Source organism: Myotis daubentonii, chromosome 4 (genome assembly GCF_963259705.1).
Source record: "Myotis daubentonii chromosome 4, mMyoDau2.1, whole genome shotgun sequence".
Classification (NCBI taxonomy): domain Eukaryota; kingdom Metazoa; phylum Chordata; class Mammalia; order Chiroptera; family Vespertilionidae; genus Myotis; species Myotis daubentonii.
The window spans coordinates 23,206,725-23,231,012 of NC_081843.1; the positions used below are offsets into that span (position 1 = coordinate 23,206,725).

Consider the following 24,288-nt stretch of genomic DNA (forward strand, 5'->3'; position numbering starts at 1 on the left):
GACGTGGCCAGGGCTTTTTACTAAAGTCAGAAAAGCCTCAGATCCCCTTAGATTTTTATTTCTTTTCTGGAAAAGTGGCTTTTTTTTTGGCTGTCCACGAGTATCATCACCTTTGCCAGCATGAGTGTGTGTGTGTGTGTGTGTGTGTGTGTGTGTGGGAGTCGTCTCCCACCCTGTTACAGCGGGGCTTATAGCCAGGGGGTGTTCCCAGTGCCTTGATGCCGTGCAGAAATGTTTTGGCTGCGTTTTAAAAAGAATCTGGCAGATGCTGAAGCAGGACCTGACTCACACCTTCCTCACCTCTTGCTATTGCCCCTTTGGCCACGGAGTCCTATCCCTTACAATTTGCTCTTCCTTCTACCTTCACTGTCTTGTTCCTCTACCTTTTGTCTTTCAGAAGATGTGCTTTAAGTTTTTTTCTAAATTACATAAATAATCTATTTTTTTAAAAATATATTTTATTGATTTTTTACAGAGAGGAAGGGAGAGAGATAGAAAGTTAGAAACATCGATGGGAGAGAAACATCGATCAGCCGCCTCCTGCACATCTCCCACTGGGGATGTGCCCGCAACCCAGGTACATGCCCTTGACCGGAATCGAACCTGGGACCCCTCAGTCCGCAGGCTGATGCTCTATCCACTGAGCCAAACCGGTTTCGGCTAAATAATCTATTTTTAAAAGAAATAATGTGCAACTGACTAGAGTACAAAACATGTGTCCCTCTCCCCAAGATCCTTATAAAGAAGACTTTGGTATATGTCCTAGATATTTGTTATGCATTTACATACAGAGAGGCATGTATCTCTTACGTACATGGCACCATTTATACTGTTCATGCTGTTGAGATTGGCTTTCTCCATGTGTTGGCTTCTACTCCCCACTCTTCCCTGCCCTGCAAGGTCTAGCTCATTCTTTAAGAAAGTCCTTAGGGCTCTGTCAATACTGAGATGTTTTTATTTTGAACTTCCTCTAAATTCCCTTAATCTCTCTTTCCCTCTGGACTACCCATTTTACCTACTTTCTAAATGTTGCCCTTAGGTACTAATTAATTTGCTCTGTTGAACTATCCCCAGTTAATTTTCTCCATCCCCAAGAAGATTGTTGTCCCGTGGGGGACACAGACATGTTAACACATATTTGCCATGGGGTCTGATGTGGGTCTGGCTTTTGAAACATATTTGTTGAATGAATGAATGAATGAATGAATGAATGAACACAGAAATAATAGAGTTATGTCAGTTATCGGGTGGAATGGTGACACCATGGTGTCTTAATGAACTGTTGGGATTGGTCATGGAAGGCTTCCAAGAGGAGATGTGGGGCTTGGGTCTTCAAGGACGGGCCTGTTAGGTAGCGGAATGATGTTACAAATCAGCATGGTTTGTTCATGGATATTATCAGCCACTAGTTTCATGGGTGTATCTTTTGGCTTCTCCCTCAGATAACGAAGTGTGAGTGGCATTTACGCTCCCACCTGCAACAGTAGGTAACATTAATTGAATGCCTAGTATATGTAGTAGCAAGCCCATGAGGTAGGTACTCCTGTCGCCATGTAGAGATGAGAAACGTAAGGCACAGTAAGATAATGTCCCCAAGTCCTCCTGCCTAGTAAGTGCTGGAGCTGGTAAGTCTCTGACTTTTTCAGAGTCTCCTGCCCTCATCTTTCAGTGGAACTGGTGATGCTCACCAGAGTGAGTTGTGTGAAGTTTGAATTAAACGAGAAAATGCCTCTAAACCATCTGAAGTAGGGGATCAGATACCGCCTTACCTTGCCCCTGAATAAAATAGTGCCTGCCTTATTTTTCTTCATAGCACTTATTACTACTTGGCATAGAGTTCTTTACTCATTGTCTCCATCTTGGTCCACTTTTATACTTGGCTGTGTCCTCCGGGCCTGGTAGAGAGTTTTAAATTTTTGTGGAATGAATGAATATTAGTTCCTACTTCTCACCATAACATTCAGACTATGGATGTCCAGAAAATACTTGGTGAATCTGACTGAAACAAAATATTCTATGTCAATTCCACATACGACAAGGGACCATGAATTTATTTGTCACAAGATGATCAACTTTGCTGTTTTCATTTTTTATTTGCTGGCATGTGCAAGGAGTGATCATATGCCTCCCACCCTGACTTTCCTGATGTCTCCATTTAAATGCTTTCCAATTTGGGTATGAAATTACCTATCAGTCACAGAGAGGCTGTGGCTGTCGGAACAAGCCAGAGCTTATTTGGAGGAGCTGTTGGTGGAAGAGCAAGGGCTGCCTAGAGAAGACTTGCCCCCTTGCCCCAGCCCCTGTGGAATATCACTTCTGTCCTGGACAGTAGTCTGAATGTTACCCACACCCTAAGACCCAATGCTTTGGCACCTCATTTATTTATAGACTGGATGCAGAATTAGCATCCTCTTTAGTCAGGTGCCGACCCGCACACTGGCAGTCAGAGAACAGGCCTCGGACTGTCCCCTGGGCCCTCACAGTCTGCAGTGTGGGGGAGGAGACACCCACCTGAGCCCCTGCCTGAGTCTAACCTACTAGTTCCTCCTGTCAGCATCTCTCCATTCTGAGAGATCACACCAGGTGGGCTTCCCAGGGAGATGGTCCTGCCCTGTCAGATCTGTGTTTCCGAGGTTTTAAGGCCTGTAGCCTTGGTTGGGAGGGAGCAGGATGGTTTCAGGTAGTTTGAGAGTCAGGTGTGAATACCTGGACTCTGGTAGCGAGGAGGGATGCCCCCCCCTTCACTTTCCGTTCAGCAGTGCTGGTGCAGGCTCAGGCAGCTCAGATGCCCTGATAAAGCGAGTGTGGTCTCAGGGTCAGGGTGCTGGTGAGCCGTGGTGTCTAGAGGCCTGCATGCCCGGGCTCAGCCCCGGGTTGGCTGAAGGGGAATCTCTGAAGTGGGGCCTGGCATCCCAGTTGCCTCAGGTGATCTGACTCAGCCAGGTTGAGAGCCACTGTCACTTAGAATTCAATCAGGTCTTGTTTCCATTGGATTCCGATTGCTTTCTATACATAGCAAGTGAAATTCCTCTGTAAGGACCTTTTATAACTAAAAAAGGTGAGTCTGAGGACCGAGAGCTCTGCTCCAGGAAGACTTTCTCACTGTCTGCTAGCAAAGCTATAACCTTTCAGTCTTGCACTGTGGCTCCTAAGGTCAGTCAGCTGCCTGAACTGTTCTGTGAAACATATTTACCCTCCACCCACCCACCTGGCATTTCCAAGAGCTGACAGCATAGTGGATGGGGGCAGGGAGGGGCGGGAGGTGAACTCAGGAAATGATCTGTACCTCTAGTCCAGTGGTTCTCAACCTTCCTAATGCCGCGACCCTTTAATACAATTCTTCATGTTGTGGTGACCCCCAATCTCATTGTTACAAATTGAACATAATTAAAGCATAGTGATTAATCACAAAAACAATATGTAATTATATGTGTGTTTTCCGATGGTCTTAGGCGACCCCTGTGAAAGGGTTGTTTGACCCCTAAAGGGGTCGCGACCTACAGGTTGAGAACCGCTGCCCTAGTTATTGTGTTCCTCCTGGAGGAGCATTCCTTGGACCACCCCCTACCCCAGCCTTTTGACCATCCCTACCGAGGAATAACATGCCGACCCTCCTTTACTCGTCCCTTCGGAAGACACCGAGGCACCTCCTCTGTGTCAGTCACTGGGATGCAGTGCAGCGGCTGCCGTGTTTCATCCTTTCATCTAATCTATAATAAGCATGGCAGGGAGGTAATATTTCCCACTTCATAACTGAGAAAAGTGAGGCTCAGCCAAGCAGAGTGCAAGCCCAGACCTCCGTAACTGGAAAGCCATGCTCTTTTGAGATGGTGTCATAGCCCTGTATAGACTTGGCCCCCACACTGCCTGATTCCACGCCTGACTGAACTTGAGCAAGTTACATCAACTCTCTGAATCTCAGTTTCCCCATCTGTAAAATGAAGGTGATGAACCCATTAGGATGATGATGTACCTAAAATGTGTAACATGGCCTGGCACCAAGTAAGAGGCCAAAAAATGTAGCAAAGCAACACACACTTGCTCTCTAACAGTCTGGAGGCTAGAACTCTGAAATCAAGGGGTTGGGAGGGCCATGCTCCATCTGGAGGCTCCAGGAGGATCCTTCCTTACCTCTTCTAGCTTCTGGTGGCACCTGGCATTCCTTGGCTTGTGGCCACATCATTCCAATTCTGTCTCTGTCTTTGCATGCCTTTTCTCTCTGTGTGTCTCTCTTCTCTGGACACTTTTCTTTGGATTTAGGGCCCATCTGGATAATTCAGGATGATCTCATCTCGAGATCCTTAAGTACATCTGCAAAAATTGTTTTTTCAAATAAGTCATATTTATAGGTTTTGGAACTTGAGATATGGACATAGCCATTTGGCGTCCACCATTTAATTGACTATAGCTGCTATTAAAAACATGTTTGAAAGGCACAAGTCATACATGAATACATTCTTTTTTTTTTTTCTGAATACATTCTCAATGCCAACATGCAGATGCTAAAATCCCTTTGGTCATCACCCTCAATTCTATTCCCGACCCCAGAGATAACCATCCTGAAGTTTTGGGTGCTTACCCTTCCAGATGTTTCTGTTCAGATAGAAAGATAAACGTCATCATGGATTATTACCCTGTTGTATTCTGAGGTGAGTTAGGGCACAGCCTGGGCCCAGTGAGCCTGCAGCCCTGGAGGGAGTAGGAAGTAAGCCGATGCCTCCATGCACATGGGCCGTGCTGTGATAGACACCACACACAGTGCAGTGGCAGCGTTCAGCTCCCTCTGTGAGGGGATGTGAGGGTCAAAAGGCTTTACCAAGTGGGGGCACCTTGGAAACCATGAAAGGTGCATATGTGGGGAACGGTGTAAGGAAGGAACCTGGAGTGGGCTTAGCCACGCCAGCAGCAGGAAGCGAACCTTGATGTGTCATACTTGGGAACTGGATCCGTAGTTACCGCCCCTGATAGGGAGATATGGGGAGGGACTGGGTTCAGGGACTGGAAGTGCAAAAGTGAATGAGCCACAGTCTCTGCCCTGGAGGGTTTTCCCAGTGATGCATATGCCCTTGGAAGCTCACGAGGGGTGTTCTGTTTGCAAGAAGACAGCATTTGAGGTAATGGACATGGCGATACCTTTGTTGACCTTGCAGTCTGAAGTCTCCCGCAGATCAGCCCAGATAAGCCCAGCCACTGTTGTCTGTAATAACAGGCTCCTTAGGCCACTGCCTAAACATCTTTGATACCTTAATGCTCTTACACACTGCTCCCTGCTGACTTCTAAGTGACAGTTCCAGGTGCGTGTGCAATGTTTTGAAGGAAACCCTACATTTACTCTATAGTTACACCACAGTACTAGTGAGAGCGGGTTTGGATTCTAGAGTTTGCACAGCTCTGCTTTTCTTTGGCATCTTTTGGTTGCTCTGTGCCTCAGTTTCTCTGGTTATTCTATGGGACTTAAGGGTGAAATGAGAGTGAATGAGGCGGCTTAGTGTTTTCTAAACTTTTCCCCCTTTAAATAAATCATGCTTGTGTAACCCTTTCTTTATAAGAGGAGCTCTTCTTTGGAAACTCAGTATGGGTAAAGGGTCAAAGTAGAGCCAGAACTTGTTGAAGCAGGGCATTGGGGGGCAGGGCACTAAGCCCATGCGTAGGTACTATTGTCCCTGGGGGTCTGTCAGGAGCAGGGAGAAACCCCCTCCCCCCATGTGGAGAGAGGCAGTAGAAGTCTGCAGCCAGGAGACCCGGACCGCTGTGAGGTTGTTACTTCATCCTCAGGCCTTGGTTTCCTTATCTGTGGCAGAGCAGGTGTGGATTAGTTAAATGCTCCCAACTCATCGTTATAGGCCCAAGTCTTTCACTAGAGATTGGCTGAAAATTCATAACTTAAGAATAACTTTATATTAGCAACTTAAGCCTAGTGAAACTGTAGATAGTTGTTAATTAGTACTTTTCTTACAAGTAAGCTTTAAAAAATCTGTTGATGAAAGGTGATGAGCAGAGAGGTTGGCATATTATCTCGTGTGCATAGTCTAGATGGTGTGTGTGTGTGTGTGTGTGTGTGTGTGTGTGTGTGTGTGTGTGGCAACCTCCTGGCTTGTCCCCCTTGCCTGGCTCCCGGTGGCTTACTGAAATGTGAGCTGGCCCGTCTCTCCCTGTGGAATTCCCTTCAGTGGCTCCCCTCGATTTGAGCAGAGGACAGCCTCAGCCCAGCCACCTTCCCTCCCAGCCACGTTCCCTTATCCCCTGGCAGCCCCCTGTTATCCCAGCTCCTCTCTGCAGACTTTCCCACTGTGACATGAAATAATTGCGTGGATCGGGCACTTAAAGTCATCTCTCCTGGGGGATTGAATGGTTCGTGAGCACGGCTTTGTCTTCATTCTCTGAGGCCACCCTGTCGCTTGGTGCGAGCCTGTGAGTAAGCACCTGCGTGTGGAGAATGGAGCAGGGCCCCCACTCACGGGTGAGGGCTGCGGGGCCCCCAAGCCGGTCTGTTCTGTCCAACACCCTTGCACTCTGTCCACAGATAATGAGAGCAGCTGCCACTCAGCAAGCAGCTGTTTCCGCCAGGTGCTGGGCAGGGGATGGTCCTCGCAGGATCGTGCTGAAGCCTCACAGTAACCCCACAGGGGCTGCTTCCCAGGAGGACTGGCCCAGAGAAGAGTGGCGGCTTGTTCTAGGCCCCACAGCCACATCCGAGCTCAGGCCCTGCCGGCCCGAGTCCCACGCCAGGCCTTTTCTACAAAATTGAAGCACTTACTTAGAACGGGGAAAGAAATCACAACACATCATCACTTTCAAAGAGCGATAAGTACCTCCAATATCTCAGAATCCAGATAAACATGACAGTTTTATTAATTAACCATCTGACACATCTCCACTACTTCCCCCACATTTAAGGCTGATAATCTTAAGTACAGAGGCTGTGCTCTGCTGGCCCCCTAATAGGACACTGATATTATAATGTATTTTCTGTGCAGAGAATAGAGAGACAATTCAGTTGTTTTCTGCATGCTTGATCAAAACATTTCCCCACCATTTTATCTGGAAAAATTTGAGATAGTTCTATGGAAGGCCTTCACGTGAGCACCGTGCGCCCACCCCCGGGTGCTGCCACTGACACTGGCTGGCCGGCACCTGCATTACCCTCCCTCTCCCCCGCCCCCTCATGCGCCCGTCACATCATCTTGTTTTTCTGATGCAAAATATGCTGCACATTTTAGTTTTCATTTTGTCCAAAATACGAAAGTGTGCATTCTGGAGTTTAATACTTTTGTTTGCGGTTTTTTCATTGTTTGAGATAACATTTATATACATGTTTGGACATGTTTTAATTGTGTGGTTACTGAGTGTTGATGAGGGCACAAGCCTGTGTGGCCCGCATTCCTCTCAAGGCGTAGAATGTTGCCCTCATCCCAGAATGGTCCCTGCCCGACTGTCCCCACACCTCTCTCAGAGGCAGTCACTGGGTATTTTTCCCTGTCTGAGACATAACACTTCTTCTTTTAATTTAAAATGTCAAGGTTGTCACACTTATTTTTCATAAGGGTAACAGCTCATGGATGTAGTAAAAATGTAGAAGGTATAAAGTTTTACAGTAAAAAATAAATCTTCCTTTTGCCCCCGTGCCTTGCTTCTCACTGTCCTTTGCTCACAGCGTCACAGTTGGCAGTTTCTGTGTTTCTAGAAATGATAACTGCACATCCAATCACATGGGTACCCACCTCCCAGCTGCTTCAGGAAAATAGGAGCTCGCCCGACATGCTGTTTTGTGTCTGGCTTTTGTCATTTGACAATAAACCTTAGAGATCATCCCCAGTTAGCAGAGATCTGTGCTCTCCCTTTAGTAGTTGTGCAGGCTGGCTCCCGCTGGAGCAATATCTTATGTAACCATTTCATTAGTTGTTTCAAGCTGTTATTGCCACGAATGGTGTTGCAGTAAATGCCCTTGTATAGGTGTCCTTGTCCATATCTTGTCTGTGTATCTTGGTTACCTGGAAAGAAATGAGATGTCCATCTTAGTAAATTAGATAATTTTCTCACATTCCTTCCCTCTCCTCCCCGGTTCTCCTCCCATTCATTGACCCACCTGTTTATTTGCACATCTTTGTATCTGTCTATCCATCCACTGGGAACATTCTTTCAGTGATCAGTATGTCCCTGATACGTCTTGGGCTCTGAAAATATTGTTCTCAAGACTCTCAGTCTTGACATGAAGACAAATTCACAGAGGTGTGATTGTCTGTGTTTGTGCAGGCTTCCGGGGCTGCCCAGAGGTAGAATAAAAAACTTTAAAACTCCTATTTGCCAGTTCTTTACGCCCAGCAGAAAGTCTTAGATCTCAGCTGATTTTCAAACCCCATGTGGCTCTGATACCTCTAATTGTACATCTGTAAAACAAAAGAACAAATGAACAAACATACAAATGGAGCCCTGGAAGTGGTCCAGACCCAGGCCGGCCGCTCTGGAGGCAAGGGAAGCCCAGGCTACTTGATGCTCACAGCAGCCACGCTGGATGGCAGAGCCATACCATTCACAGTTCGCGCCTTATTGAAACATGAGATGAGAAAGCAGGGGTGTTGGCGGGATGGGAGATAGTTTTTGGCAGTGCAAAATGAGAGCTAATTGCTTAAGGGAAGGCTGTTTGAAAGGGGATGAGTGAGAAAGTGCCTCTGGAAACAGATTGCGGGTGTGATTTCATGACTGGGACAAAGGTTTGCTGCTGTCATGTCTGCCTGTTGCCTTTCCTTTGAACAGGCAGCCCTGTGATTAGAAGAGGGACTACGATTCACTTTCTCTGGTTCTTCTGATCTCCAAACTAATGTATCCTCATCATGCATGGAGATTGGGGATGTGCTACAAAGCAGTTTACGAGTGGATTGGCATTTCAGTGTGGAAACACAGCTTCCATTTTATATTCGTTCCTTTCACCAGCCGCACATGCTCATTCCGTGCCCATGGTGTGCCGGTGCTAGGCAAGGATGGCATGTGTCATGGTGAGAACAGACGTGGGAGTTCCCAGGAGGAGCAATGTGCAGATAAACCGGAATGGAGTCGTTGCCAGCTGAACAACGTGAGCCATGAAGGTGGCAGTGTTTAGTTTTGTTGGTCAGGGAAGGCATCTCAGGAATTCAGTTTCAGCTGGAACTGGGAAGATGAGAGAGGAGCCAGCCATACAGAGCGGCTGGGGTCAGAGGGGAGGGGCCTGTGACTTGCGATCATACTTGCTTCATAGTATCTGAGGATTCAATGTGCGAATACTTGGCACATTGTAGGTGTTTGACACATGTTGGTCCCTCGTCCCCTCCATCTTTGTTACTCTGTCTAGTAGGACAGTCAGGGGCTGGTTGCCAAGGGGTAGGCGAGGAAGAAATCAAGGTTTACTGAAGCCGGGTGACGTCTCTGACTACCAGTGGGAGCCTGGATTAGAATTCAAAACATCTGAGCTTCCGTTTGTCCCTCAGGGTTCAGCTCAGAGCCTGGAGGGTGACCTGTGTATTTGGAGACGGAGAAGGAGCCGGGCTACCAAGGGGAAACCAGCCACTTTGGGCTGGGCCAGGTCTGCACCTTGGCCTCCAGGCCTGGTGCCTATCAAAGTCACTCTGGTGACAAAGAAGACAGGCAGTGAGAAAGGCTGTGAGACCCACTTGTACACTGTACACATCAGCTCCTGAGGGCTGAGTCCTTGACACCAGCCAGGCTCTGCTGTAGGATCTGGATAACTCCGTCTCTGAGCTTCATAGGGTGCAGACGCAGAGATGGGGGCTTCCTAGTGTCCAGGTGCAGGTGCAGGTACAGAGCACGGGAGCTTCCTAGTGTGCATGTGCATGTACAGAGCACGGGTCTTCCTAGTGTGCAGGTGCAGGTACAGAGCACGGGGGCTTCCTAGTGTGCAGGTGTAGGTACAGAGCACGGGGGCTTCCTAGTGTGCAGGTGCAGGTACAGAGCATGGGGCTTCCTAATGTGCAGGTGCAGGTATAGAGCATGGGGCTTCCTAGTGTGCAGGTGCAGGTACGGAGCACGGGGGCTTCCTAGTGTGCAGGTGCAGGTATAGAGCATGGGGCTTCCTAGTGTGCAGGTGCAGGTACAGAGCACGGGGGCTTCCTAGTGTGCAGGTGCAGGTATAGAGCATGGGGCTTCCTAGTGTGCAGGTGCAGATACAGAGCACGGGGGCTTCCTAGTGTGCAGGTGCAGGTACTGAGCACGGGGGCTTCCTAGTGTGCAGGTGCAGGTACAGAGCACGGGGGCTTCCTAGTGTGCAGGTGCAGATACAGAGCACGGGGGCTTCCTAGTGTGCAGGTGCAGGTACAGAGCACGGGGGCTTCCCAGTGTGCAGGTGCAGGTACAGATCACGGGGGCTTCCTAGTGTGCAGGTGCAGGTATAGAGCATGGGGCTTCCTAATGTGCAGGTGCAGGTATAGAGCATGGGGCTTCCTAGTGTGCAGGTGCAGGTACAGAGAACGGGGGCTTCCTAGTGTGCAGGTGCAGGTATAGAGCATGGGGCTTCCTAGTGTGCAGGTGCAGATACAGAGCACGGGGGCTTCCTAGTGTGCAGGTGCAGGTACTGAGCACGGGGGCTTCCTAGTGTGCAGGTGCAGGTACAGAGCACGGGGGCTTCCTAGTGTGCAGGTGCAGGTACAGAGCACGGGGGCTTCCTAGTGTGCAGGTGCAGGTATAGAGCATGGGGCTTCCTAGTGTGCAGGTGCAGGTACAGAGCACGGGGGCTTCCTAGTGTGCAGGTGCAGGTATAGAGCATGGGGCTTCCTAGTGTGCAGGTGCAGGTACAGAGCACGGGGGCTTCCTAGTGTGCAGGTGCAGGTACGGAGCACGGGGGCTTCCTAGTGTGCAGGTGCAGGTACAGAGCACGGGGGCTTCCTAGTGTGCAGGTGCAGGTATAGAGCATGGGGCTTCCTAGTGTGCAGGTGCAGGTACAGAGCACGGGGGCTTCCTAGTGTGCAGGTGCAGGTATAGAGCATGGGGCTTCCTAATGTGCAGGTGCAGGTATAGAGCATGAGGCTTCCTAGTGTGCAGGTGCAGGTACAGAGCACGGGGGCTTCCTAGTGTGCAGGTGCAGGTATAGAGCATGGGGCTTCCTAGTGTGCAGGTGCAGGTACAGAGCACGGGGGCTTCCTAGTGTGCAGGTACTGAGCACGGGGGCTTCCTAGTGTGCAGGTGCAGGTACAGAGCACGGGGGCTTCCTAGTGTGCAGGTGCAGGTACAGAGCACGGGGGCTTCCTAGTGTGCAGGTGCAGGTATAGAGCATGGGGCTTCCTAGTGTGCAGGTGCAGGTACAGAGCACGGGGGCTTCCTAGTGTGCAGGTGCAGGTATAGAGCATGGGGCTTCCTAGTGTGCAGGTGCAGGTACAGAGCACGGGGGCTTCCTAGTGTGCAGGTGCAGGTACAGAGCACGGGGGCTTCCTAGTGTGCAGGTGCCGGTATAGAGCATGGGGCTTCCTAGTGTGCAGGTGCAGGCACAGAGCACGGAGGCTTCCTAGTGTGCAGGTGCAGGTACAGAGAACGGGGGCTTCCTAGTGTGCAGGTGCAGGTATAGAGCATGGGGCTTCCTAGTGTGCAGGCGCAGGTACAGAGCACGGGGGCTTCCTAGTGTGCAGGTGCAGGTACAGAGCACGGGGGCTTCCTAGTGTGCAGGTGCAGGTATAGAGCATGGGGCTTCCTAGTGTGCAGGTGCAGGTACAGAGCACGGGGGCTTCCAGTGTGCAGGTGCAGGTACAGAGCACGGGGGCTTCCTAGTGTGCAGGTGCAGGTATAGAGCATGGGGCTTCCTAGTGTGCAGGTGCAGGTACAGAGCACGGGGGCTTCCAGTGTGCAGGTGCAGGTACGGAGCACAGGGGCTTCCTAGTGTGCAGGTGCAGGTATAGAGCATGGGGCTTCCTAATGTGCAGGTGCAGGTACAGAGCATGGGGGCTTCCTAGTGTGCAGGTGCAGGTACAGAGCACGGGGCTTCCTAGTGTGCAGGTGCAGGTACAGAGCACGGGGGCTTCCTAGTGTGCAGGTGCAGGTACAGAGCACGGGGCTTCCTAGTGTGCAGGTGCAGGTACAGAGCACGGGGGCTTCCTAGTGTGCAGGTGCAGGTACAGAGCACGGGGGCTTCCTAGTGTGCAGGTGCAGGTATAGAGCATGGGGCTTCCTAATGTGCAGGTGCAGGTAGAGAGCATGGGGGCTTCCTAGTGTGCAGGTGCAGGTACTGAGCACGGGGGCTTCCTAGTGTGCAGGTGCAGGTACGGAGCACGGGGGCTTCCTAGTGTGCAGGTGCAGGTACAGAGCACGGGGCTTCCTAGTGTGCAGGTGCAGGTACAGAGCACGGGGGCTTCCTAGTGTTCAGGTGCAGGTATAGAGCATGGGGCTTCCTAATGTGCAGGTGCAGGTACTGAGCACGGGGGCTCCCTAGTGTGCAGGTGCAGGTACGGAGCACGGGGCTTTCTAATGTGGAGATGCAGGTACAGAGCACGGGGGCTTCCTAGTGTGCAGGTGCAGGTATAGAGCATGGGGCTTCCAGTGTGTAGGTGCAGGTACAGAGCACGGGGGCTTCCTAATGTGCAGGTGCAGGTACAGAGCATGGGGGCTTCCTAGTGTGCAGGTGCAGGTACTGAGCACGGGGGCTTCCTAGTGTGCAGGTGCAGGTACGGAGCACGGGGGCTTCCTAGTGTGCAGGTGCAGGTACAGAGCACGGGGGCTTCCTAGTGTGCAGGTGCAGGTACAGAGCACGGGGCTTCCTAGTGTGCAGGTGCAGGTACAGAGCACGGGGGCTTCCTAGTGTGCAGGTGCAGGTATAGAGCATGGGGCTTCCTAATGTGCAGGTGCAGGTACTGAGCACGGGGGCTCCCTAGTGTGCAGGTGCAGGTACGGAGCACGGGGCTTCCTAGTGTACAGGTGCAGGTACAGAGAACGAGGGCTTCCTAATGTGGAGATGCAGGTACAGAGCACGGAGCTTCCTAGTGTGCAGGTGCAGGTACAGAGCACGGGGGCTTCCTAGGGTGCAGGTGCAGGTATAGAGCATGGGGCTTCCTAATGTGCAGGTGCAGGTACAGAGAACGAGGGCTTCCTAATGTGGAGATGCAGGTACAGAGCACGGGGGCTTCCTAGTGTGCAGGTGCAGGGACAGAGCATGGGGCTTCCTAGTGTGCAGGTGCAGGTATAGAGCATGGGGCTTCCTAGTGTGCAGGTGCAGGTACAGAGCACGGGGGCTTCCTAGTGTGCAGGTGCAGGTATAGAGCACGGGGGCTTCCTAATGTGCAGGTGCAGGTACAGAGCACGGGGGCTTCCTAGTGGGAGGCAGCACAGCTCAGTGTGCAAATTGCAGACTCTGGAGCCGGACCACAAGCATTGGGAGCCCACCTCTGTCACTGACTAGTTGAATGACCTCGGATAAGTTACTTTTTGGGCTATCTATTGGTAAATGTCATACCACCCCAAAATTCAGTGACTTAAAAAACACATCCATTTTCTTCTCATGATAATTTGGGTTGACTGGGCTCAGCTGGGTGGTTATGTTACATCATAAGGTGTCGGCTGGGCCTACAGTCACCTGGGGCTACCGTCACCTGGAGCTCGACTGAGCTGGACATCCAAGATGGGACGCTTGTTCATGTGGCGGTTGGCGCTGGCTGTCCTCTGGGTCTCAGATGGGATTGGTGGGCTTCTCCACCTGGAGTCACTGAGGCTGAGGCTGCCCAGGAACCACGGGCTGGGAGGTTTGGGTTGGGCTCCTGCATCGTCACTTTATTCACACCGACCACTCTCATCCTCACCTGTGACATGGGGCGACGTCTCTCCCCACAGGGCCGTGAGGAGGAGGGTGTGAGGAGGGTCGTTGTGGGAAAGCTCTGCGTAAAGCAGGAAGCCGTGGGGACTGTGGCATTGCTGCGTCTGCGGGTCTCTCAGGACAGGAGGTGAGGGCACCTGCCTGGGTCCTGATTCTGCCAACGGGAGACGTATAGTTTCCCCATGGGTTTGGCAGTTGGCTGATTCTCTTTCTGCCCTTCCTTCCTTCACCTCCCTCCCTCTCCCTTCTCCTTTCATCCTTTCTTCCCTCTCTCCCTTTTTACATAGAAATTTATTTAGCACACTTGTCATTCGTTGTGGCAGAACCTCTAGTATTTGTACCCTCTTCCCAGTTTGAGAACTCCCCAGTCAGAGTGTCAGGATGACCCGTGTCCCTGTCCCATGCCTGCATCGTGAGGTGGCTGCTGTCAGCTGACCTGCCCCTGCCCTCAGCCCCCAAGAAGCCCAGGGAATCGAGCCAGGGTTTTGTGGAAGCTTGTGGCTGAAGCAGCCCAGACGCTGATTCTCCGTGGGTCTCGAGAACCCAGGATTCCTGGCTGCTCTCCTCCCAGCAAGGGCCCTGCCTTCCCCGCACCCACATTCTGCCACATGGCTTCCCGAGGCCAGACGGTGAGCTGCCATCTCTGCGGGGTCAAAGCGAAGTGAATGAAGACAGCTGAGCTGCCAATCACTTATTATGCCCCATGAGGAGAGCAAATCAGAGAGAGGGCTGCCTCCCAGAGCTGTGCTCCTGGTTCCTGGGGCTTCAGGAGGCATAAGGAATGTTGGTGGCCAGTATCAGTAGAAAGTTATATTTCTGATAAAGTACCCTCTTTTCCACACTGAAATATAGCCAGCTTCCTGGTTGAATACTGTAAACCCAGATGATGGCCAGTACCCAGCTGGGTAGACAGCATTTCCAGGTGGACAAGGGCACGGTGGTACAGCCAGTGTCTTCAGGGTCCCTCCTCCCATCTGTGTTCTCTAGCGGATCCTCTCATTATGCCAGGAGAGACGAGGTGCTGAGGGGAAGCTCGGAGGACACTAGAGGCCGAGAGCCACCTACAGCCCCACCAGAGAAGGCTCAAGAGTCCTAGCCTTTCCCATCGGCCCCCCTCCGTCAAGGGGAGAGAGTGCCTGGAAGGTGGTGAGCCTTCAGAGCCTTCCTTTGCCCTTTTCCACTCCCGATGCATCAAGGAGTTTGAAGGCAAAGTCTCTTCCATCTGGCTTTCTGCATTCTAGCAAATACATTGAGGGAAGGAGTTGGAAAAAATATAATTTACAATGCACACTTAAATTAATACAGAAGGTGTATCTGTTTGTGGCCACACAATTAATGCATCCTCATTGTGGAAAGTACAGAAAAGTTCAAATAGATAATCAAATTCATCTGACCTCTCAGCCAGCTCCCACTGTCATCTTTCAGGTCTCTTTCATTCTGACTTTGTCGGCACACATGCATTGTGAGTTATTTTGGGAATCACAGGGCATTTGCAGTCCATAGCAGCTTGTTATTAAGCAGAGAGCAGGAGCTTTTTTCTGTGCCATTAAAAATTGATCAAAAGGACTCTATTGGTGGGATTATACTTTTTAATTTAAATTTTGGGGTGGCAGTATGTTATTTCAAAACTCAAACGATATAAAAGGCTATTTGGTAGACAGCCTCACTCCCAATGCCGTGCACCAGCTTCCTGGACCTCCACCCCCAGCCCACAGGTGCCCCTTTGGTGTCTTAAATTTCACTGCTACAGCTTCTTGATGCAAAAAACAAACCCCAAACAACCAAATGCAACTTGATAGTCTTAATTCTTCGTTTTGACACATGGTAGTGTGTAAGACCCACCGACCACCCCTGCTTTTGTTGTCACTTGATCATCTGTCTCGGAGCTCTTTTCAAAACAGCACATGGAATGCTATCATTTTCTTTAAAAGTGTGTTTAAATTTTTTAAAAAGCAGTTCATTCAAAATATACTCTTTTTTTTAAATCTTAGAGAAAAATAATAAATGAAAAATATGCCTTTTTTCTCCCCAACCCCACTCTTAATCTACTATCAATGACAGCCACAGTCACTATGCTCATATACTTTTCTGGAATTACTTTTATGCTTGCACCCTCGGGAATGTGTGTACCTCATTGTTAGCTTGGCCATCTCATGTGGACGTGCCACATGTTCTTGAATCATTCCTCTCTGGTTGGACCTTCATGTTGTTCGCTTTTTCCCCACTTGTCTGAGCAATGGAAAGAGAATGATCTTTGATGTGAATGTTGGTCTTTGGTTGTTTCTTCTTGATAAACTCTTGGCGTGAGGTTTCTGGGGCAAAGGATGTGGATGTTTTGGGAATCTTGGGACATGGCGCCTCGTGGCCTCCCTAGTAGATGCTACCAGCCCTCCTCCCAGCCACCCACAGGAAAACGGCAGTCGCCTGAACAGCAAGGCCACCCGACCCAGCCCACAAGTTCCTGACCGTTTGAAAATGGAAGTGTTTTCCAGTGGCTGTCTTGGCAGGTTTCCTCCTTGTTGGTCTTGAAGGAATTTCTCAAAAGCAGCTTCCTAGCAAAGTCTGCTGCCTGGGGCCCTGTCTACTAGTAACTGCTTAGCTCACATCTGAGGGCTCCAGCTGGGTTACTCTCCACCTGGGCTGCCATATGTGAGATGAGAGATACCCCTTGGGCTGGCAGGACAGATTCATGCCTAGTGTCAAGGATAACAGAACATACTGCTCCTACTTCTCAATAATTGTCCTATTATTATTATAGTGCACAAGTCAGTTATTGAGGCCTTTCTATCTGCCAGGCATTGTTTTGCATACTTCATAGGTGTTGATTCTCTTTGTCCTCAGAGTAACCTATGAATATTACTACTGTTATACCCGTTTTACAGATGAAGTCAGTGGGACACAGAGAAATTGGGTGGTTTGCTCATGACCCTACAGTCAGGAAAAAGGGGAGATGGGATTGGATCCTGAGCCATGAGGCCTCAGATCACAGGCTCCGTAATTACTGGGTTCTCCTGCCTCTGAAGGGAACCCACTGTTTCTTTAAGGGGGACCTTCGGAATGCTCTACGAGTAGAACTTCTGGCTCCATCTCACCTTCTCCTTTCACCTGTTAGCTGGTGTTTCCTCTGTCTGGGGGAATTTGTAGCAGAAAAGCCTTTGAAGTTGGACAGACCTGGACTCATACCCGGTTTGTATACTAGTATGTGTGACTGGGCACTCCCACGGCCTCCCTGAACTTCAGTCCATCTGTAGAGTAGGGGGTGGGAGGAACCTACCCCTGGGACTGTTACCCAGACTGTATAATATGAATGTAGATTACCATATAATATGAAATCTCTGACAGGTGTGCAGTGTGAAGTAAAAGTTCTCTTTCCCTCACTACCCCACAACCTTCTCTGTTCCACTTGGTTCCTCTTAGTTCTGATCCTCATTTAAAAAATATATATATATATATTTCTGTTGATTTCAGAGAGAGGAAGAGAGAGGAAGGGAGAGGAATAGAAAGAGATAGAAATATCAGTGATAGAAAATCATTCATCAGCTGCCTCCTGCACACCCCACACTGGGGGTCAAGCTTGCAACCCAGGAAAGTGTCCTGACCGGGATTTGAACTATGACCTTCTCTGGTTCATAGGTCGACTACTCAACTACTACTGAGCCACACCAGCCAGACTGATCCACATTCTTAAGCTCTAACCAGTTCAGATTCGATCAGTTTACAATAGGAAATGTATCCTGGGTGTGATGATGTTATCACCATTTATTGAGCATCCACCAGTGCTGGCCACTGTGTCATCTGCTTTACATGGTAGCTGCCATCACGCAGGCAGGCTCGTCTCATACTCAGCCATGTCCTCCCAGGGCCTCGGAGTCGAAGAAGACCCTGTCCTGCTGCCTGGGGTTTCGATACGTTATGAGGGGAAGGATGGGGCCACAGGAGGCAGGCAGGGGCTGTTTGTGTTTATGCATTGGATGTGTCTGTGGTGTGATGTTCATCTTGGCAACAATGGATAATTTTTTCTACTGCGCATTTGCTATCTTGCATCTCAGATTTTAACTAGGCCTTGATAGCTCCAAAATTGCATGCTTTTATATGCCTGTGATTATCTCGGCAGGATGATCAGCCCTTTTTCTGTAAAGATGATTGAGATCGCTCATGGCATATTTTTGTTCCTGTAACATCATCTCTAGCATCCTTGCACAGAACCTCATTGTTTTCCAGCCCTGCCTTTCCACCTCCGTGTGAGCAGGGGATGCTCAGGGAGCAGGAGAGACAGGGTTCTATTGTGATTATGCAAACCATGGTAACCACGATGTGTTCTCTCTCTTCTCCTCTCCTGATGGCAGGTGCCTGGAGATCTGAGTCAAACATCGGAAGATCAGAGTTTGTCAGATTTCGAAATGTAAGTCCACTGCGTCTGCTTATGAGGGCCCTTTAGAAATAGGACTCTGTGGTTTGGCTTGAGTCCCAGAAGGACCACATGGGAAAACAGAAATCACTGTTTAAGTCCGCACAGGCTGGTTTGGTTCTGGTAGAGGTGGGGCATTGTTCGCCTGCAGCCCGAGTCTGGCCTTCAGCTTTGTTTTATGTTTCCCCTTCAGTATTGAAAAACAATTTTTTTTTGGCTGACATTTAAGAGTTGAAAGATATCACATAAAAATGTAAATTTCTCTATTTTCTTTAAAAAAAGAAAATCCTTGCAAGCCATATTCAGAGCTGAGCAGCAGCTTCCTCCTTCATACAGGGCAAGTGCTCCTCAGTGAACCACAGTCCACACTTCTCCCAATTACCTGACTCTGGCTCACCATTCATTTCATTGACTGTGTGTTTCCTTGGGAATTTGAATCTATAATCCCTGGTTGTTGGAAAGAACAATAGCATTGATCTGATTTTTTATAGATTCAGTTCTGTCTGGTGCCTCTGCTGATAACCCCAAAGGAATTTGGTTGATCTTTAGACCGAATATTTCTGATTAGGTTGTCTTGGTTTTTGGACTGATAATCCCCTTGGGCTGGTAAAGAGAGTGGAGTGGGCACTGGATTAAGGCCACCAGAACCCCCCTCTTGTCTCATTCACTTGCTTGTGTGGAAGAAGGCTCAGCCTCCAAAAAAAGGTGTCATCTGGGGAGAGCCCACATCTCTAGAGGCCCGGTGCACGAAATTTGTGCACGTGTGTGTGTGTGTGGGGAGTCCCCTCAGCCCAGCCTGCACCCTGTCCAATCTGGGACCCCTTGGGGGATGTCCGACTGCTGGTTTAAGCCCGATCCCAGGGATTGGGCCTAAACCAGCAGTCAGACATCTTTCTCACAATCCTGGACTGTTGGCTCCTAATTGCTCACCTGCCTGCCTGCCTGGTTGCCCCTCACTGCCTCTGTGTGCTGGCCTGATCGTCTCTAACTGCCACCCGGCCACCCTGGTCGCCCCTAACTGCCCCCTGCTACCAGCCTGGTCACCCCCAACTGCCCCCCTGCTGCCCTGGTTGCCCCCAACTGCCGCACCTCCCTCCCTGCCAGGCTGATTGTCCTGGTCACCCCACACAGCCTGCTTGTTCAGTCATTTGGTTGTCCCTCACTAACCCCCCTGCCTGTCTGGCTGTAGGCAGCCATCTTGTGATGGTGTGAGGGTTAATTTGCATATTACCTCTTTATTATATAGGATATATATATAGCTTTTAAACTAAACCTTTTAAAAATAATCTTTGGGGACCAAGTAATGCAACTTAAACTGGTCCTTTACCGTTAAGTGTTAGAGACGTTGTCATAAATTTTTTGCGCATGATGCATCTTAGAGGAAAAGATAGTCCCCTCCCCTTTTTTGTAAATTGAAATGACCCATTTCGATCTTTCCTTTGGTCAGATCAAACCGGGCGCTGATCAACGTCTGGATCCCATCCGTGTTTCTCCGGGGCAAAGCAGCGAACGCATTCCATGTGTATCAGGTAAGTGCCTGGTTGCCAGGTAGGCAGTGCTGGGGGAGAGCTGACTCGTTTGTTGCTCTGGTCTCGGCCTCCTGGCAGTAGTGTGCTATGCTGTGCTGTGCTGTGCTGTCCTGAGAGGCCACAGCTGCAGACATCGCACTCAGCGGCCAGCTCCTGAGGAACTGGTCCTCCGTCCAGGAGGGGGCCAGTGGCTTCTCACGCAGTTAGCCTCTCAGTGTGGCCGTGGGCCCTTGGCTCTGACAGCGTGAGGGAAGGGGCGTCTGTGGCTTCTGTGGGAACTGAGGAGGCCAGGCGTGGCTCTGGCCTCAGGAGCACCTGTCCTGTGTCCAGAAATCTGCCCTCCCCTACTCCTCCCCCCCCCCCACGCCGGTCCTCTAATGAGGCCCTTTCAGGCTACTCTCTGAGGGATGATGAGATGGCTCCCAGCAGCACCGACTCTGGCCTCAGGGTGGTCTCAGCCACGTCCTCAGCATTTCTCGTGGGTCTGTCTTGTATCTCAAACCATCCCTTCACCTTGGGGTCGGGTGATTGGCTTCTGTGATTGGCCAGGTTTGGATCATGTGACCACCGCTGGCACTGGGGCTAGAGTAGATAATGTGTCTGAGAGGGGAGACATGGCTCCCACATGTAAACCTGGGTACTCTTTCCAAAGAAGGGGCAACAGGTGGTCGACCAACAAAAACTATAGACGTCTCCTCTCTCTCCTTGGGGTAGAGCCGACCACCTACTGGCTCAGAGTTGAGTGTCTGGGACCCTAGAACTTTTGTCTGTTTTGGAGGTAATTTGGCCTCAACAACTGGGACCCCAGTTTTCCATCTTTTCTCTGATTTTCTGATGCCTCTTCCAGCCCTGCCTCCTTATCCTCTCTCTGTCTTTCTCTGTCTCCCTGGATACCAATGTCCAGCCGCCAGTGTTCACCTATCCTGGGACTGGTTTGTTCTCAGCTCCTACTTGTAGCTGCTTCCGGTTCTGTGGCTTCTGGTATCACAACAATGTTCACTGAGTTTTGTTTTTATTCCCCTGAGCTCTGTGAAAAGCCTTGCATTTTGTTGCCATTTTTCTTGGTGGGGGATTGACCCATTGAAGAAGTCATCTCAGATATTAGGATATTTCCTCCAAAGTCTGAGACGGTGAAAAAAAAAAATGACATTGAACTTGAAAATAAAACTCTGGCTTCAATTTTGTGGCCTTCAGTAAACCTAAGCTTTCCTGTCTGTGAAATGCAAATAGTAACACTACTTGCCTTGGAACGCTCTTACCCGCATTAGGATTACATGGCACAGTGGACATGTAGTTTCTCTCTGGTCTTCAGACATGATTGTGTTTGGGCTCCGGGGCAGGTCTGGTGGTGGACATGCGGCACAGAGGTGGGAGCATGAGCAGGGCACACAGGTCTCACCTAAAACCTCAGGGACCAATGATTTCTCAAGGACACTCGCACCCGAGAGTCATTTGCTCCCCATGTAGCTGGGCAGCACTAGCACTCAAAGTGTCAGAGAAGCTGGGTGTCCACATTGCTCTCAGCTCTGACTTAATAAGGGGATTAGATAGGACAGATTTCTGAATATCTTCTTTCTTTCTCTTTGTATCCCAAACCCCAATAAACACACTCCCTTCAAGTTCTGCCTGAAAGTGGTGGTCATCAGAAAGCCGGGTGTTGCCCTGAGGATGAAGAGTGAAGCGATGGCTTTTATTCCGAGCAAAATGAAAACATGACATCCCCGGAGAGTTGTCCTTGACCTTTCATTCTTTCCCCCCAGCTCACCCCAGGAAGCAACGGGGCAGGTTTCAGCTTCTGAAAGTCAGTTATGAAATGAGAGGGACACAGCAGATATGCCGTTGCCTGGGAGATTGTTACCACAGCAGTCACAATGGCAGTCCAGCCTCCCTCTCCCCGTGCACTGCTGTGAGAGCTTCCCAGGGTCCAGCCAGTGCAGGGGAGGGGGATGCGGCCCAGAGTTCATCCATCCGCCGCCTGGCAGCTCCCAGCACCTGGGCAGCTGCAGCCCTGACCGTGGGCCCTGAAACCTCTCTCGCTGTTGGACCGGGGGAAGCAGCACCTCTTGAATGCAATTGTTTTCTCCTTTTAGCTGATGATGCTTCTCCTTGGTGCCTCAAGAACAAAAGCTGAGCCAAGTGTGACTCCGGACCTTCTCCTACAGCGATAATAGTAACATGTCTGAGAAGCAGCAGCTGCTGCCTCTCACTGGTCTGTGTGAGTTACATACAATAAATAGCTCACTCGGTCCTCACACAACCCTTATCCCCATTTTATGGATGGGAAAACAAAGGCACAGAGAAGCATCTCATCCTATAACATGTTTTCAGTCCAAATAGCATTTTCTGACAAGATACCAGTTTGCAGATTCTGTGAATGAGGGCAGGTGGAGTCTAGCTCTTTAAGAATCCAAGAAAGAGATGGGGCAGTTGCTTCATTCTGAAGGGCCAGGCCCAGCCTGGCCAGGATCCTGCATCCCTGAGACGGTGGGCCAGGGGCACACCTGGGGCTGAGCCAAGCACTTTCTGTAGGACGGCCCCGGGTCCCCTGCAGACACATTGCCACCGAAGCTCTGCCAATCCCTGTGCCGCCCTGGAAGGGCTCAGGGACATGCCCCGAGAGCCTCTTGTTTGAGTGATGGCAGGGACTGCCCAGGATCTGCCTGGGCACTTGGGAAATGCACTGGTAAGTCCCGGAGGAATATGATCTGTAGGAGCAGGTCTGAGCCAGACTTGGCAAGAAGTGCTGTCCCTTTGCCGGACTGCAGGCCAGGTATTAACAGACATCTGCGCCTCTGAATACTGGCCCCCTGCTCCTCGCCTGTGATCCGGGGTGGGCCGAGGTATGTTCTGGCCCTAAAAGTAGTAAATGGCAGCACTTGACCAATTTTCAGAACAAGTAAAACTGACACCCAGAACTTTCTAATTCAAGTTTTTCATCCACAAATATTTCCTACACTTCCAGCCCCTGCTAGTGCTTGACTGCTGGCAGCCACTAGCCAGAGAGAAAATGATTAAGCAGCAACAAATACAATGTCAGGAACAAGACTCAATCTATTAACTGGTCTTGCTTATTTCGTTCTCGCTTCCTCTCTGTGCAAACACAGATGTGCTTCTAGGTTTGATTCTCCATCACTTCCATCTGATATAATTACATCTGTATTAATCAACTAATTCCTGGTTTCTACCTTTGTAATTGATGTTATTCCCCGACTGCCCTGACTTCCAAACAGGTCTGAGGTCCCCTGTGTTCGTGTCCTACTGCAGTGTTTACAAGGCCGCTAGTCCTTAAAGCAACCTGCCTGTTTTTTCCTAAGCAAACATCACAGCCACTAAGTTGGTCTGAGCCCTTCGGTCTTTCCCTTTGAGAAGAGCCATTCACTGTGAGTACAGCAGGAATGGACCTCGGTGTGGGGCTATCAGCCTTGGAATTTAGCCCCTGGAACTACTGGCTGCTGTACAGTGTCCCTTTGCACAGCACAAGTAATTAGGTCTCCTTTGTGAAGAGGTTGCTTTGTTTCAGCAAAGCCTTTTCCTTCTAGAACGAGTCCCCTTTGCCGGAGGGGACTTGGCTGGAGGAGATGCGGTACCCCAGGAAGACCCACTGCATGTGGGAGGTCTCCCTCCCCCAGTGGGAAATCCTGGAGCCGGAGCCGCTCTCTCCCAGGTGCGTTCTGGCGCAGGGCGTTCACACGTGTGATGCAGGGAATGTCCATTGCTTCCCTATCAGTCACACACAGGGTCCAGGTGGGCTGAGGGTGGTTTGGAACTTTGGTGATGTTTTTGCTCTTTGCACTTTGGGTTTCTCAGCTCTTCCTTTTCATCTTCTCTTCTAAGGTGCTTACCCCTCAGGCCCTCACGTTTTCGTTTACCTGCAGCTCTATCTTTATGCTTTCTTGGTGTGTAGCTCTGCGGAGAGGGAGGAATTCATTCAGTAGAGAAGGAGGAAAGGGCTGAGCCCGGTGCAGAACGGGGGCCCTGCTGCAGTGAGCATGCCTGTGAGGAGCTCTGCCCTAGAAGGTCCCTGCCAGATTTGGGGGGCACAGGGACCATTTCTGAAGCCGAAGTGATTCTTTCGTACTCGCGTCTGGTCCTTCCCGCCATACCTGTTGTGTGCAAGGCAGGTGGGACGGCAGCTGTGGGTGGATTTGGGGTTTTGTTCCAGCCAATCCTGGCTTAGGGCTGAACAGTAAGCAAAACACAGGGGCCTTGGCCTCTGTTCTTGCTTCCTCCTTCCTCCAGGACGTTCCACCCACACAGCCAGCACCTCAGCACGTCTGAGGACGACAGCCGCTCTTGGGGTGCGCGTGGCTTCCGGGAAAGCCTGATAGAGGCAAAAGGCCAAAACCAAACTAAGAGAAGTCCGTTTTCCTCCCCTTGGATGTATAAGTCACTATTATTTTCTGTTACTCTTTTTCTTGATTTTTCCAAACGGGGAACTTTCTTTTTCTATCACAGTATAATGCCTTTATCCTCGCAGAGTCGAGAGCCCTGGCTGCAGGCCTTCCCACCTCTGGGTACCTTGGCCAAACCACTTCCCCATGGGCCTGTCTCCTCCAGTCTGATAAGATGGT

At 50.3% G+C, this 24,288-nt stretch overlaps 1 protein-coding gene across 6 annotated transcripts in view; it reads left to right on the forward strand.

The window, feature by feature from the left end:
* Positions 1–24,288, forward strand: part of SNX29 (sorting nexin 29) — a 438,387-nt gene that overhangs the window by 289,429 nt on the left and 124,670 nt on the right. For all 6 annotated transcript variants that reach the window (XM_059693199.1, XM_059693196.1, XM_059693200.1 and 3 more), the window contains 2 exons: positions 18,127–18,182; positions 19,636–19,717. In XM_059693199.1, coding sequence (XP_059549182.1) covers positions 18,127–18,182; positions 19,636–19,717 — 138 coding nt within the window. The remainder of the gene's footprint in view (positions 1–18,126; positions 18,183–19,635; positions 19,718–24,288) is intronic.